Source organism: Phyllobates terribilis, unplaced genomic scaffold (genome assembly GCF_046119375.1).
Source record: "Phyllobates terribilis strain yellow unplaced genomic scaffold, ASM4611937v1 Scaffold_11__3_contigs__length_659146591, whole genome shotgun sequence".
NCBI lineage: Eukaryota > Metazoa > Chordata > Amphibia > Anura > Dendrobatidae > Phyllobates > Phyllobates terribilis.
In genome coordinates, this window is record NW_027362771.1 from 214,014,817 (window position 1) to 214,030,524 (window position 15,708).

The window sequence follows — 15,708 nt, forward strand, 5'->3', positions numbered from 1 at the left end:
CCGTGAAACATGCGGGCGGGGACTCGAGCATTTTACTTGAGCACCTGTGATACATGGTGCATACCTGAGTGCCCGATGCAAACTCAAGTAGCGAGCACTTGCGCTCAAGACTAATGACAACTTATTCAATATGATGACTTAATGTCATCAAATTCTGTGTCGTACCTCTGGGTTCAAAATGTTCACTATACCCCTTGATAAAATCCTTGAGGGGTGTAGTTTCCAAAATGGGGTCACTTGTGGGGGGTTTCAACTATTTAGATACATCAGGGGCTCTCCAAACGCGACATGGCGTCCGCTCTCGATTCCAGACGATTTTGCGTTCAAAAAGTCACACAGTGCTCCTTCCCTTCTGAACTCTGCCGTGCGCCGAAACACTGTATTTTCCCCTCAGGAGAAATTGCACAAAAGTTTTTGGGGTCCATTTTCTCCTCTTACCCTTGTGAAAATAAAAAAATTTGGGCTAAAACATCATTTTTGTGGAAAAAGTTTGATTTTTTTATTTTCACAGCTCCATGTTATAAACTTCTGTAAAGGACTTGGGGGTTCAAGGTGCTCACCACACATCTAGATAAGTTCTCTGAGGGGTCTAGTTTCCAAAATGGTGTCACTTGTGGGGGGTTTCCACTGTTTAGGCACATCAGGGGCACATCCGCTAATTATTCAAGCAAATTTTACATTCAAAAAGTCAAATGGCGCTTCTTCCCTTCCAAACCCTGAAGTGCGCCCAAACAGTGGTTTTCCCCCACATATGGGGTATCTGCTTACTCCGGAGAAATTTCACAACAAATTTTGGGGTCCATTTTTTCCTGTTACCCCCGCGAAAATAAAAAAAACTTGGGTCTAAAGTAACATTTTTGTGAAAAAAGTTAAATGTTAATTTTTTTCTTCCACATTCCAAAAATTCCAGTGAAGCACCTGAAGGGTTAATAAAGTTCTTGAATGTGGTTTTGAGCACCTTGAGGGGTGCAGTTTTTAGAATGGTATCACTTTTGGGTATTTTCTGTCATAAAGACCCCTCAAAGTGACTTTAAATATGATGTGGTCCCTAAAAAAATGGTTTTGTAAATTTTGTTGGAAAAATGAGAAATCGCTGGTCAACTTTTAACCCTTATAGCTCCCCAATAAAAAAAAAAATTTGGTTCCAAAATTGTGCTGATGTAAAGGAGACATGTGGGAAATGTTATTTATTAACTATTTTGTGTGACATTCAAATTTTGAAAATTGCTAAATTTTCAAAATTTTCACCAAATTTCCGTTTTTTTCACAAATAAACGCAAGTGATATCGAAGAAATTTTACCACGATCATGAAGTACAATATGTCATGAAAAAACATTCTCAGAATCTGGGGGATCCGTTGAAGCGTTCCAGAGCAATTACCTCATAAAGTGACAGTGGTCAGAATTGTAAAAATTGGCCTGGTCATTAACGTGCAAACCACCTTGGGTTGTAAAGGGGTTAAGATAGAATCCGGCCAGATTTTGAGCTAACACTAGTATGCTCATTTGCATTAATAGCTTTAGTAGGCTATGGCTTGTTAGATTTTCTTTCAAAATTAAATTGAGAACTTCTGCTTTACTTGTGTGAGTCAAACATTTCCCTATCATCAAAATAGAGAAATATCTGGCTCTGACAAACAAGCAATCTTCTTTATTCATATGGATATAACACGGAGGACATATAGTAAAACTTAGTGTTAGGATAGCGATATCATCTCGCTAATGTCGATATCTACACTAGCGCGATGGAAGCACTATCCGAACATGAAGTTTTACTATATGTCCTCCGTGTTATATCCATATGAATAAAGAAGATTGCTTGTTTGTCAGAGCCAGATATTTCTCTATTTTGTCTATACTCACGTATCATGGCAGAGCCGTCATCCAAGCACCGAACAGCACAGGAATAAGTAACAGTGAGCTGAAACACTTTCTCTTTCCGTGTTTTACTATCAAATATAACTATATATTTGTAGAAACTTACTTTTGATTTGCATTGAGATGATATCAAGCCTTATTTTGTTGAAGACAGTGAGTCCAGCTGCAAGATAGTCATTTTTGCATGCACAGTCTTGCCTTCTGCTTCCATTGAATGGACACTCATATGGATTTCTTAGCCTACACAAAGAAGAGGCAGAATAAAGATTGTCAGGTTATTCGTCCAGACATGACGATTATCGTACGCAGTAGGATGTGTTTTATTTAAAGTGTTTTTTCAAGAATCAAGACATATCACGTATACAGTATCTTATCAATGGCGGATCCATCAGCCAAAAGATACTTATCATCATCAAGTCTTCTACAGCCCCAACATATCCTTCACTTGCTACTGTACAATTTCTTAATTTTCTTTTAAATTTATCGATACACAAAATTTTTGAATAGTTGAGATCAGAAAAGTTCAGTAGGACCTTCATGACCAGGGGATATTCCATGATTGCACTTCTGATTTTCCCTCCCTCTCTTTGCCTGCATGGATTTGATAGGTTGTTACAAACATCTGGTGAGAATGTCATGTCAATAGCACCTTTAGAAATATGTTCACGTTGAAAACTGGTGACGTGTTCAACACTTATTTCACCCGCTATATATATATAATGTATATATACTATATTTCTAAAGGTGCTATTGACACAACATTCTCACCATATCAGTATTATTATTAGTATTAATAAGAATAGTTTAAAAATCTTTTGAGGCTTGTAATTTTTTTATTTTTCCATTCATGGAGCTGTGTTTTCACCTGGCGAGCCACCATTTTTATTGATACAAGTTTGGGTATATATATGACATTTTCCCCATGTTGAGGGGAAGTTCAGAGACAAAAAAAAACAATTCTGGCAGTTCAGGGTTTTTTTTCCAGTGTTTAACTTACAGTTTAAATAATTTTATATTTTGATAGATCAGATTTTTACAGAAACAACAATACTAAATATATTTTTATTTATTTATTTTTGAAATGGGAAGGGAATGGGTCATGTCCCCCCAAGGGGACTTGAACCTGCCATCGTTTGATGAATTGTTCTGTATACTGCAATACTACAATATTCATCACTGATCTCCTGTCAAGCAAAGTCATAGGCTCACTTTTATAGGAGCACCAACACGGCAACCATGGGGGCCTTCAGTTGGCCCCCTGCTGCATTGTTGTGGTGGGGCTAGTAGACACTTGAATGACTACACCACACAGCTGGGCTATTGAAATGACACTGCAAGAGACTGAACAACAGTTAAGCAGCGCTTATCGGAGCTTGCTTCTGTTAAAGGCAGATGCCAGCTGTATAGCACACGCAGCACCTGCTGGTATGGAACCGGCTCTGCTCCATTCACCCACTCCTAACATAGGATATACCAGTATGTGGTAAAATATTTAGACTTTTTTTTCTTAGATTCTTAGATTAATACTTACTTACTACCCAACATTTGAAGCATTAGAAACTTCTAAATACCTATATCCAAATACTTCTGAAAAGTTATCCCCTTCACCTTTAACCAATGTTATATATTCTTTTGGATTATCTGACTGCATTCCTGAACAGTAAATCTGAAAGAAATAAACAAACTCATGAAGTAATGTAGTAATTACAATACTAAATATGTAATATCCGTAGCAATAAACCTACCTTTACTTTTTTGTTGGCAATTTTTAATAAATATTCACCATCTACATCAGTGTTATTTAGCAAGCGTAGTTCTTTGCAGTTATTGTAGTCACCTGTGGATGATATCATGATAGAGGGATTATTGTCACGGGTGGGTCAGGTGTAATAGGCAGTCGCTCTGAATCTGGCTGCAGAAGGTCACTGTTATTGGCATTACAGACGCCTTCTTAATTCTTCTGCCTTTAAGACCCAGCGGCAACATCCCTCCTGCTGCTGATTGACACGCCCCTGCCTGGGAGTTAAAAACACTCAGATTGCTCCAGGGAATCGCCGGTGATATTTCTATGTACCTTTGTGCAGGCTTAGAGCACTAACAGTCGCCTAGCTTCTTCTCTGGCTCTGGTGCCCTTGGAGGACAGTTGGCGTTACTCCTCTGGTGTCTGCTCAAGCTAAGCTTATCCCCTTTATTTGTCTACCTTGTTGTCTTTAGTTTGTAGTGGGGCCTGACCAGTGCTCACCTCTCCCCCTCCCTATCTAGGGCCAAGCTCTAGGGTCATCCAGGGCTCAGGGTTCTGCTCGGCGATATGTGTGGAACCTATAGAGGGACGGTAGGGTAGGCAGGGTGATATTAGATCTGCCTAGGCATCTCCACTTCCCATTTCCGTAGTGTTTGGGCTTCCTACCCCTCTTCCCTTCGTGTTGCACTTAGTCTTTCCTACACCTTGTGTGACAATTATACTGCCTGCTGGCTTACATAATATGTCATACAAACCATGTTTTATCACTAATTCAGCTAGTGGCCATTAACTAATAGTTCTTTTATATTTTGCAATACATAAAGTTGTAGCAAGCAACACAATAACATTCAGCATCTGTACAGCTCCAAAGCACATCTTTAAAGTACTCTATACTCTGACTCACTGGGCATACAGATATTACACAATGCTACCGGGAAAAATTACTAAAAATATTAAATGTTACAATTACTCAAATCAGATATTTATAGTTATGAAACTCAACAACAACAGTGACAGACATATGATTCCCAGTAGCAGCGACAAGCACACATCCCCCACTAATGGCAACAACTGCAGGCTCCCTAGTAAATGCAACAGGACACCAAATAACAGCTGACAGCCAAAGGATCCCATAACAATGACAGTAATAAGTTAGAAAAATTCACATATGGTGGTAAATTAGAGGGGTGATGATAATGATTTAATGACTTATCTCTTCAATAGGCACCAACATTTTATTTTAATAGCCACTCTATGTTGTTATAAGCCAATAATACAATTTACTGCATCAGGTAGTAGGCTATCTTTACCTTTCACAGAGCACAGACACAATAAATGGTGAAGCACAACAGGTCCCATGACATAGAAATTTTAAGGTATGACCAATGTGGCTTAAATTCTACAGGTTACCCTCCTCTGTTTAAGGTTATCAATGGATTTCTCTATCGCACTGTACCAGATTGCAATCTCTGTGATCACATTCTGAAAAGCTTTGATATAGTATAGAGCTTGACAAGGATACAATTATTTCAATTTTGGTCTTTGAATCAAAAGGGTCTTACAAATTGGACAAATTAATCTAGTGGTAGTGTGAACCGAACCTTACTAAAACACACAGTTCTGTAGAAATCCTGTAGACAACAAAGTGATTAATTTCCTGCTGATTTGACCCATGTTTTGCTGGTGGATGTCTATGGGAATAGAGCTATTCGGCCGACAGCTATCTCAGCCAACACTCCCAAACACAGGTGCGCTCGCTCGCTGTGTTCTCTGTGAAAAAGCCGCAGATGAACATGTCAGCTAGCAGCTTATCTCTAGGACAATAATGCAATTGGCAGTCTGAAATCAGAAATGCGCAATCGGCATCTCTCCCAACCATCAGACGATCGGCCCCACCCATACACATTAGACCGTGGGCCGAACCCTTCAACATTGATGGGGGCCTTTAGTTTATGGGTAAATCTTGACAATTCAGGTGCCTTCTAAATGCTGGGCAGAGAAGGAGATTTCCTACTCCAGCTTGTTGTTTAATAGTTGTGGATAGTAAGAGGGGGAAAAGGAGGATCTCTTGTTAAAAATGGAGATATATTAATTTATTTCTAAGTTATAGCTGCAAGAAAAGACATAATAGAATCAAAGTAAAGGAGAAGGTTAGGATAGGAATTAGTGATGAGCAAGCATGCTCGTTTAACCCTTTAAACGAGCATGCTTGGGTACTCGCCAAGTAGTTTCAGCGTGCTAGGCATTTCAGTTTCAGGCAATCCCTACATGTGTCACAGCTGTCTAACAGCCGTAACACATGCAGCCGCGGCGACTGAAACTGAAATGCCGAGCACGCCGAAACTACTCGGCGAGTACCTGAACGTGCTCGTTTAAAGGGTTAAACGAGCACGCTCGCTCATCACTAGTAGGAATTGCTAAGATAATTTTTATTGTTCCTTAAAAGATGTCAACTATTCTTGTGTAAATTAACTAACACATATAAAGAGATTTAGATCCCACCTCTAACATTTCTGGCATATTCTCAGTATTTTGTATGCCATAAATGTCTGAAAATATTGGCTCTCAACTTTGGGACCTTCACAGATTTTCATCAGAGAAGAAAAATTTTGTGACCCTCCATTTGCCAATTCATGCTAGTTATCATCTAAGCAAAAGCAGCTAGTTTTAATTTTGACAACAGGGCTATAGGAGACCTGATTTTGACAGCATTTGTCTTTTTCTACAACTTAATAGACTTTAATAAAGAGCTCTATGGACAAGCACCACCACCTACCACCTGGTGGTTTTGTCCTGATGAAGAAGTTTGAATCTTCGAAACGCGTTTACCAATAAACCGCAGAAATTGATGTCTGTCTTTCCATCATCCTTCAATGGCAGCACCATTTAACCCATTTTGTTTCAAGTGCTTTTTAATATACTACAATAAGTATGTTTCTTATTAACACTATTGATGGCAACAACACTTACAGTATTTTGACAAGCATGATTTCCTAGCTCGGGGTTTCACATGTGATTGACACAGATCACTTGAAAGATTGTTTTCAGTCATACACACTACTTTTCTTTCCATGAAGCCAATGCCACATGTTGCAGAACACTGTTTGAAGAGGGCAAATTGCATTAATTGCAAGTTCCAGAAGCATTCAGAATCATAAAATATAAATTTATCAAAAGTATCATCCTAGTAATGTGTTTTGTATATACTTAAGATGTTGTTGCATAACCAGGTATTTCCTACTACTGTGATTATTTTTCAAAAACATCACGACTATATTTAGCTATTCAACTTACATCTTATGGACTGTTTCTTCAATCTAAAGTTCTACTTCAATTAATGTAGATGGGCAGTTTAAAGGGATTGGTCTCTTTAATAGGTAAAATGGTTAAAGAGAATCTGCCACTAGATTTTTGCTGCCACATCTGACAACAGCATAAAATGGGGGCAGGGACCCTGATTCTAAAGCTGAGTCTCTTACTTTGCTTGTTACTTTAGCTTTGATAAACCACTCTCTTATTTGCTGACGTACTGCTAGTCCTCTAAATAATTAGCTTCTGCTGTGTACTCTTTGATATTCATGAGCTTTGGCAACAAGGTTCCCAACCAACAATCGTCGGCTATCTGCCTATGCGCAGTGTAGGCTGAAAATTGTCTATTAATGATGTGGGTGAAGAGAAACTCATCATTGAAAGAGCTAGCAGAGCCAGAGTGTTTACCATAACTACAGCAAGAAGCTCAGTAGGTGACACAGCAATGGAATCAGGGTCTCTGCCCTTACTTTATGTTGCCTCTTTTGGGGAATCATAAACTTGGCCACAGATTCCTTTTATTGCTTATTGTCATAAATTATACATGAAACTATCAAACATTGGAAAATTACAGATTTAAAAGGGTTGTCAGGGGCCTTGATTAAAACTATGTAGATAGTGTAACATTATGAATCCTAACATAGTGCACTATATATGCTGTCAAGATTCTGCTCTGTTTCACAATTTCAGCGGCCATCATGTATGCGATCATATGCCAAAATGTTTTTCTTTCGCTTCTCTCAATAATGACACATGATTACAAGTATGGAAATCGCACATTCATAGTCACATGAAGACCACATGTGTGTAGAACATAATGGAATCCTTACTGTGTGTATCTTACAAACTGTTAGGATTCAGTATGTTACACTCCCTCCAAAGTTTTCATCATGGCCTGCAAAACCCCTTAAAAGGAACCTGACAGCTTCACCAGGCCACCCAAACACTACTATGTATTTATTGCTACCTTTATACCCTTTTTAACAAGACCTTTTTATTGTCTAAGTGATTATTGCATATGGCAAAAATCTATTTTATAACTGTGGTGGTGATATGTTAATTAGTGGGTGACTAGTTGTGGGGGCATTATTTTCCCAAGACTAGTCATCCCACTAATCATGTTATCAAGACCTTGTGGTTTTGAGTAACATGATTTGCAAAAACAGCAATAAAGATTGCAATAATTACACATAGTGGCTCTTTGGTAAATCTAGGGAAATTGTCAGGTTCCCGTTAAAAGCATGTTGACATAATTTGAAGCCATTTTTTCTTGAATGCAGTTTTTCAGAAACATTTTGGACAATTTGGCTTCTACAGCCTCTATGCATCACTGGTAATAGTAGTCTATAGTAATCTAATGGCAGAATCTCATCATCTAAGCTGATTTATGACCAAATCAAAGTTGAAACAGTCCAACAATTTATTTAAACTCTATTGCAAAATGAAATACGTTTAGCTAAAATACATGCATTTAAAGGGTTATTCTAATTTCAATAGATGGCTATAATTGGAAAGGGCTTGTGAGAAAAAAGTAACATTCCAATTTATATCTCATTAAAATTATGCCTTATAAAGATGAAAATGTAATTATTGTACATAGCTTTCTGACTAGGTCACCAGACGATCATGTGCAGTGGTTACAAGCTCTTTTCGATTGAGCTTGTAAGCAGTGCACTGAAGATGGCTGTGATTGTTGGAGCATGATGTTAGTGCTGGATCCCAGCCAGCTTTTGGAGCTTTTGTTCTCCTTTGATGCTGCAAAGGCAAAGCTGCTTCGTATCACAGTATCAAAGATAATCAAGCAAGACTGTATGCTCAACCACCCTCCCACCCCCCAATCATGAATCCAGGAGACTGGTTAGCGGTGGGTTACTTGAAAAGAAAATGGGAATAACTCTTTAAGAGAAAAAAAAATATTCTCAAATATGTCTACACTCTTCAATTACAGTGCACTTCACTATTGGACACGAGCAAGGTTCAGTCAAAGGACCTACAGTGGGAAAAATAAGTATTTGATGCACTGACAATTTTGCAAGTTTTCCCACCTACAAAGAATGGAGAGGTCTGTAATTTTTATCGTAGGTACACTTCAACTGTGAGAGACAGAATATAAAAAGAAAAAACAGAAAATCATATTGTATGATTTTTAAATAATTAAATTGCATTTTATTTCATGAAATAAGTATTTGATCACCTACCAACCAGCAAGAATTCTGGCTCAAACAGACCTGTTGATTTATATTTAGTAAGCCCTTCGGCTCTGTGCTCATTACCTGTATTAATTGCACCTGTTTAAACCCATTACCTGTATAAAAGACAGCTGTCCACACACTCAGTCAATCACACTAAAACCTCTCCACCATGGCTAAGACGAAAGAGCTGTCTAAAGACAGCAGGATCAACATTGTAGACCTGCACAAGGCTGGGATGGGCTACGGGATAATAGGCAAGCAGCTTGGTGAGAAGGCAACAACTGTTGGAACAATTATTAGAAAATGGAAGAAGCACAAGATGACTGTCAATCTTCCTCAGTCTGGGGCTCCATGCAAAATCTGGCCTCGTGGGGTAAGGATGATTCTGTGAAAGGTCAGGAATCAGCCCAGAACTATAATGGAGGACCTGGTCAATGACCTGAGCAGAGCTGGGGTCACAGTCTCAAACATTACCGTTAGTAACACACTATGCCGTCATGGATTAAAATCCTGCACAACACACAAGGTTCCCCTGCTCACGCCAGCACATGTCCAGGCCTGTTTAAAGTTCGCCAATGACCATCTGGATGATCCAAAGGAGGCATGGGAGAAGGTCATGTGGTCAGATGAGACCAAAATAGAACTTTCTGGTATCAACTCCACTCGCCATGTTTGGAGGAAGAAGGATGTGTACAACCCCAGGAACACCGTCCCAACTGTGAAGCATGGTAACGGAAACATCATACTTTGGGGGTTCTTTTCTGCAAAAGGGACAGGACGACTGCACCGTATTGAAAGGAGGATGGATGGGGTCATGTATCACGAGACTTTGGCCAACAACCTCCTTCCCTCAGTAAGAGCATTGAAGTTGGGTCGTGGCTGGGTCTTCCAGCATGATAATGACCCAAAAAACGCAGCCAGGGCAACTAAGGAGTGGCTCCATAAGAAGTATTTCAAGGTCCTGGAGTGGCCTAGCCAGTCTCCAGACCTGAACCCAATAGAAAATCTTTGGAGGGAGCTGAAACTCAATGTTGCTTAGCGACAGCCCCGAAACCTGAAAGATGTGGAGAAGATCTGTATGGAAGAGTGGGCCAAAATGCCTGCTGCAGTGTGCAAACTTGGTCAAGAACTACAGGAAACGTCTGACCTCTGTAATTGCAAACAAAGGTTTATGTACCATATATTAAGTTCTGTTTTTCTATTGTATCAAATACTTATTTCATGCAATAAAATGCAAACTGATTACTGTATGTAAAAATCATACAATGTGATTTTCTGGATTTTTTTTAACATTCTGTCTCTCACAGTTGAAGTGTACCTACGATAAAATTTACAGACCTCTCCATTCTTTGTAGGTGGGAAAACTTGCAAAATCGTCAGTGTATCAAATACGTACTTTCCTCACTGTATGTCTGCACCATCTGCTGCACGTATCAGCTAAATTTTATAGTGACAGTGGAATCTAAGTGTTATTGGCTTCTAAGGTAATAAAACAGAGTGAGAGAGTTTACTCCATGAAACAACTAGCGACCCTAAAATGTGATCACCATTGAGTTGAAATTGTATTCAGTGAAGAAGCATATGAGCTTTCCAATGACAGATGTAATACACTGCAATACAGGAATAACATCAGACATCAAATTTCCCCTACGTGTCAACTCCTCTAGTGGGGGTAAAAAAATTAAGAAAAAAAGGTAAATAAAGGGCAAAAATTTACATAAACATTTTTTTGCTTCAAAAAAACAAATAAAAGCATTTAAAAAAAATAATACATACAAAAAATAACAATGAAAACTTATCATGTCCTACAAAAAGTAAACCCTTATTAACAGCAATAAGCTGTGTCAATAGTAAAAACAAAACAAAAAAACTTTTAGCTGTTCCAACAAAAAAAATGTTTTTAAGTGTTTTTATTACGATAAAGTAGTAACACGTTTTAAAGAAATGTTAGAAAATTGGTGTAGCAATGATCCAAAGAATGACAAAATTGCTGGGCTTTTTTTCTATTTTCTCAAAAATTAATAAGTAGTCCTCTAACTATAATGGTTCTATTGAAAGAAAGGGTCCCTAAAATTAGGCTTCATATGCCTAATTTGATTAAGAAAGTAAAAAGTTACAGCTCTCAGAACACTATGCTGAGAAACAGGATAAATAGCTGCGTACTTAAGGAATTTATTATTTTGGGATCTAATTCTGGTGAGCTGGATAAAAAGAGCAATCTATATTTACTTTGTGAGACATACATTTTGAAAATATAAGCTAAAATTTTATACCAAACCTTGCTCCATTTTCCAACTTTCCAAAGGAGGGCTTGGACACAGCTCCGTTCGTTGCATTTCCAATCAAATACATTTTGCCGTACAGGACAGCTCTTGTAACTGGCAGTTCGTAAGCCATTAATATACCGATTATGCCGGGAAAGCACTTTTCTACAATTTGTCAATTTTGGTTTGTAGCCAAACCAACAACTCCTAGGACACTACAACAGAATAAATACGTATATATATAAAATGTGTTATATTTATACAGTTAGGTACATAATTATTTGGACAATAACACAAGTTTTGGCATTTTAGCTGGTTACCAAAACATATTCAAGATACAGTTATAATAGTCAACATGGGCTTAAAGTGCCGACTCTCAGTTTTAATTTTATGGAGTAAGGGTTTAGGGATTACAACTCTTTAATATGTAGCTGCCTCTTTTTCAAGGGACCAAAAGTAATTGGACAGTTATCTCAAAAGCTCTTTAATGGTCTGCATGGGCTATTCCCTTGTTAAGCCATCATCAATTAAGCAGGTAAAAGGTATAGAGCTGATTCTAGGTGTGGCATTTGCATTTGGAAGCTGTTGTTGTGAGCCCACAACATACAGTCAAAGAAGCTCTCAATGGAAAAGAAACAAACCATCATTAAGCTGAAAAAAAAGAAGAAATCCATCAGAGAGATAGCAGAAAAGTTAGGAGTAGCCAAATCAATAGTTTGGTACAGTCTGCAAGATAAAAAAAGAGCACACTGGTAAGCTTGGGAACGCAAAAAGGCCTGGATGTCCACGGCAGATAGCAGTGGTGGATAATAGCAGAATCTTTTCCATGGTGAAGAAAAACCCTTCACAACATCCACCCAAGTGAAGAACACTCTCCAGGTAGTAGGTGTATCTAAATCTGCCATAAAGAGAAGACTTCATAAGAGCAAATATAGAGGGTTCACCACAAGGTGCAAACCATTAATCATCCTTAAAAATAAAAAGACCAGATTAGCCTTTGCAAAAAATATCTAAAGAAGCCATCCCAGTTCTTTAAAAGCATTCTTTGGACAGATGAAACTAAGATCAACCTGTACCAGAATGATGGGAAGGAAAAGTATTGAGAAGGCTTGGAATGATCCAAAGCATACCACATCCTCGGTAATATTCTTTATCCTCTGGTTGGATCAAAATTGTCAATGCAAGTCTATGTGTCCGTGAAAAAATCATCCGAGAGTAGTCCAAATTTTAAGAACAGTCAGAAAGGAAAAGGTGGAGAAATCTAATCAAACTCTGATCAAAATAATCAGTTCATTTTTCTCATGTGTGGAAAATACTGATGTCTGAATGAGCTCTAAGGCTGTGGCTACTTGTCGAAATCGCAATGTCGCATGAGTCCCTATGGTGCCACATTGTAACTTACTGCAACAGTGACACAGAGTCTCATATGTTTCTAAGTGTTAGATTTTCTGTTGCTAGTAGCAAGTTACACATAACTCATTTGCCATAGACTGTAATGCAAGTCCCATGCAACTCGATTCATCTGCAATTTGACAATTTTCTAACAGCAAAATCACAGCTCTAAAATCGTCAAGCAACAGCAAGTTGCAAACAAGTTGTACAGATCTATTTGGCTGCAAGACTTGTCTGAGAATTGCTGTCGAGTGACACTTATCACTGTGTAGTCCAAGCCTAAAAGCATCAATGAACACTAAGTCAATCTTTGTCTAGCACATCCACATTCAGGCCCATATTTGCTACTAGGCACTAGAGGCTACTAGGCACTAAGGGGGCAGCGCCAGGTTCAGGTGCAAAATTTTTTTTTTTTTTTCGGAGACCTTTCCTCTTCTCCACCAGACTGTATAAGAAATCCATTGTTTGGGGGGAAATGCGGCACCTTTATTCATTTATATTTGCGTCTTTAAGACGTAAATATAAACAAAACACAGACACAGGGAGCTGATTTACCCAGGAAGTGCTGACGCATGCACTTCCAGGGTCAGAGGAGACCCAATCAGCTCCCTGCTGCAACATGCAGAGGAATTCAAGTGCTGCTAAAATAGCTACAGAGCGATGAGGTGACCTCCCTTTGCTGCAGATGTCACGGCAAAGTGACGCACAGGAGGGGAAACGCCTGTTCAGGGAGCAGGTAAGTGGTCATAGAGCCAAAGATTTAGGAGGGCTGTTTCTATAGACTGGAGATTAAGGGGGCTGTTTCTATAGACTGGGGGTTAGGGTTGCACTTTCCATAGACTGTGGATTACAGGGGCTATTTCTAGAGACTGGGGTTCAGGTGGCTGTTTCTATAGACTCGGGATTAGGGGGGGCTATTTCTATAGACTTTGAATTAGAGGGGCTATTACTGTAGACTGGGAGTTAGGGAGCTATTTCTATAGATTGGGGATTAGGGGGCTATTACTGTAGACTGGAGGTTAGGAGGGCTAGTACTTTAGAAGATGCAGTGTGGGGGCCTCAGTATTGAGAGTGGGGCAGCATGGGGGGCTCAGTATGGAGCTTGCGGCAGCATGGTGAGCTCAGTATAGAGAGAAGGGCAGAGTGGGGGTATCATTATTGAAAGAGGGCAATGGGGGAATTCAGTATGGAGAGGGCCCCAAGTTAGAGAGAAGGGTAGCATGAGAGTCTCCGTATATAAAAATGGCAGCATGACATGCTCAGTATGGAGAGTGGGCCAGCATGGTGGGTCCAGTATGGAGAGGAGAAACATGAGGTGCCCAGTATAGAGAGGGGCAGAATTAGGGGCTCATTATAAAAAAAAGGGCAGCATGGAGGACTTAATATGGAGAGAAGGGCAGCATGAAGGACTCAGCATGGAGAGAAGCACAGCATGGGGGGCACATCATGGAAAGAGGGCAGCATGGCTTTTCAGTATAGAAAGAGAGCTCTGTAGGGGGCTCAGTATAGAGAAGGCCAGCATGAAGGGCTCAGTATAAAAAAAGGTCAGCATGGTGGGCTAGGTATGCAGAAAGGTCAGTGCAGTGAGCACAGTGAGGAGCAGTTTTTTTTTCAGGGACACGGTGTACGGCTTGTTTAGGGTACAGTGTGGGTGGTTATTTTTATTCTCATTATAATCACCCTGTTATTTTTAAAGGCAGCGTGGTGAGACGGTGACTCAGACTCTCGGGATCACACTGAATTCTATGTGTGAGTTGCAAATCAAGTCTCATTTACAGTGCAAACCTATAGGTGCATCTCTCTAAATTAGAATATCATCAAAAAGTTAATTTATTTCAGTTGTTCAATACGAAAAGTGAAACTCATATATTATATAGAGTCATTACAAACAGTGTGATCTATTTCAAGTGTTTAATCTGTTAATGTTGAAGATTATGGCTTACAGCCAATGAAAACACAAAAGTTATTATCTCAGTAAATTAGAATACTTTATAACAACAGCTTGAAAAATGTAGTCATGTGTGATGTAGTCATCTACTTGTGGTGGTTCTGGTGATGTAGTCATGTACTGACGGGGATCAAGGTGATGTATTAATGTAGATGTTGTAGTCAGCTGAGTAATCTGGCCTTGGGAGTGTCGGCTGAAAGGCTGTTGGCTGAACATTCGGCTAAAGCATAGTTAAGTCGACAGTCATCTAATGTTTATGGCCAGTCTTAGGGCATGTGCACACAATGTCTTTTAGATGCCTGCAAACTGTGCAAGTTTTTCAGGCAGAAGGCACTTCAGGACACATCGACATCTTTTTTGTCCTGAAGCGACTTTTTTTTCAGTCGTCTTTTCTGACATCTTTTGGCCACCGTTTTTTTTTTTTATTTAAATTGTATAAAATAAACTAGGTTACTTCTTTTAACCACTTTGCATCTTTGGATACCAGAAGCGGGTAAAAAAAGCTCAAAAGACTAAACTAGACTGTTCATTCTGTTTAGCATTTATTTAGAGTTTTTTCAGGCAGGTGCACATACCCTGAGGGCTCGTACACATGACCGTAAAAATTGGACGTTTTGACAGATAGCACGCCTCATCGCGTCACTCTATGGGGCCTTTTACATGTCCAATTTTTTTCCTTGGACCGAGTGCGTGCACGATTTGCCTCAGATTCTCGGATCACACTGAGCCATTCAAGTCTATAGGTTCGTGGAAAAAATCAGACCACACTCTGATGACACCCGAATACGGTCCGATTTTCATGGACTGACAGAATGGAGAAGATGGAGAACTTTTTTTTTATTGTCCACATCCGAGAAAAGCTGATCAAACTCTAATCAGACTCTGATCAGAGTTTGATCAACATAATCGGACCCATTTTCTTGGATGAGAGAAAAACAGTCTTGTGACCCTTGCCTTAAGCCTCATTTACACATCAGTATTTGG

General features: G+C 39.3%; 1 protein-coding gene across 1 annotated transcript in view; it reads right to left on the bottom strand.

Annotated features, from left to right (window-relative positions):
• ADAMTS20 (ADAM metallopeptidase with thrombospondin type 1 motif 20) overlaps window positions 1–15,708 on the bottom strand; it is a 342,835-nt gene that overhangs the window by 27,752 nt on the left and 299,375 nt on the right. Inside the window, exons 32-36 of the mRNA XM_073652029.1 lie at window positions 11,399–11,599; window positions 6,590–6,719; window positions 3,624–3,715; window positions 3,450–3,544; window positions 1,985–2,118 (exon numbers count right to left, since the gene is read on the bottom strand). Coding sequence (XP_073508130.1) covers window positions 1,985–2,118; window positions 3,450–3,544; window positions 3,624–3,715; window positions 6,590–6,719; window positions 11,399–11,599 — 652 coding nt within the window. The remainder of the gene's footprint in view (window positions 1–1,984; window positions 2,119–3,449; window positions 3,545–3,623; window positions 3,716–6,589; window positions 6,720–11,398; window positions 11,600–15,708) is intronic.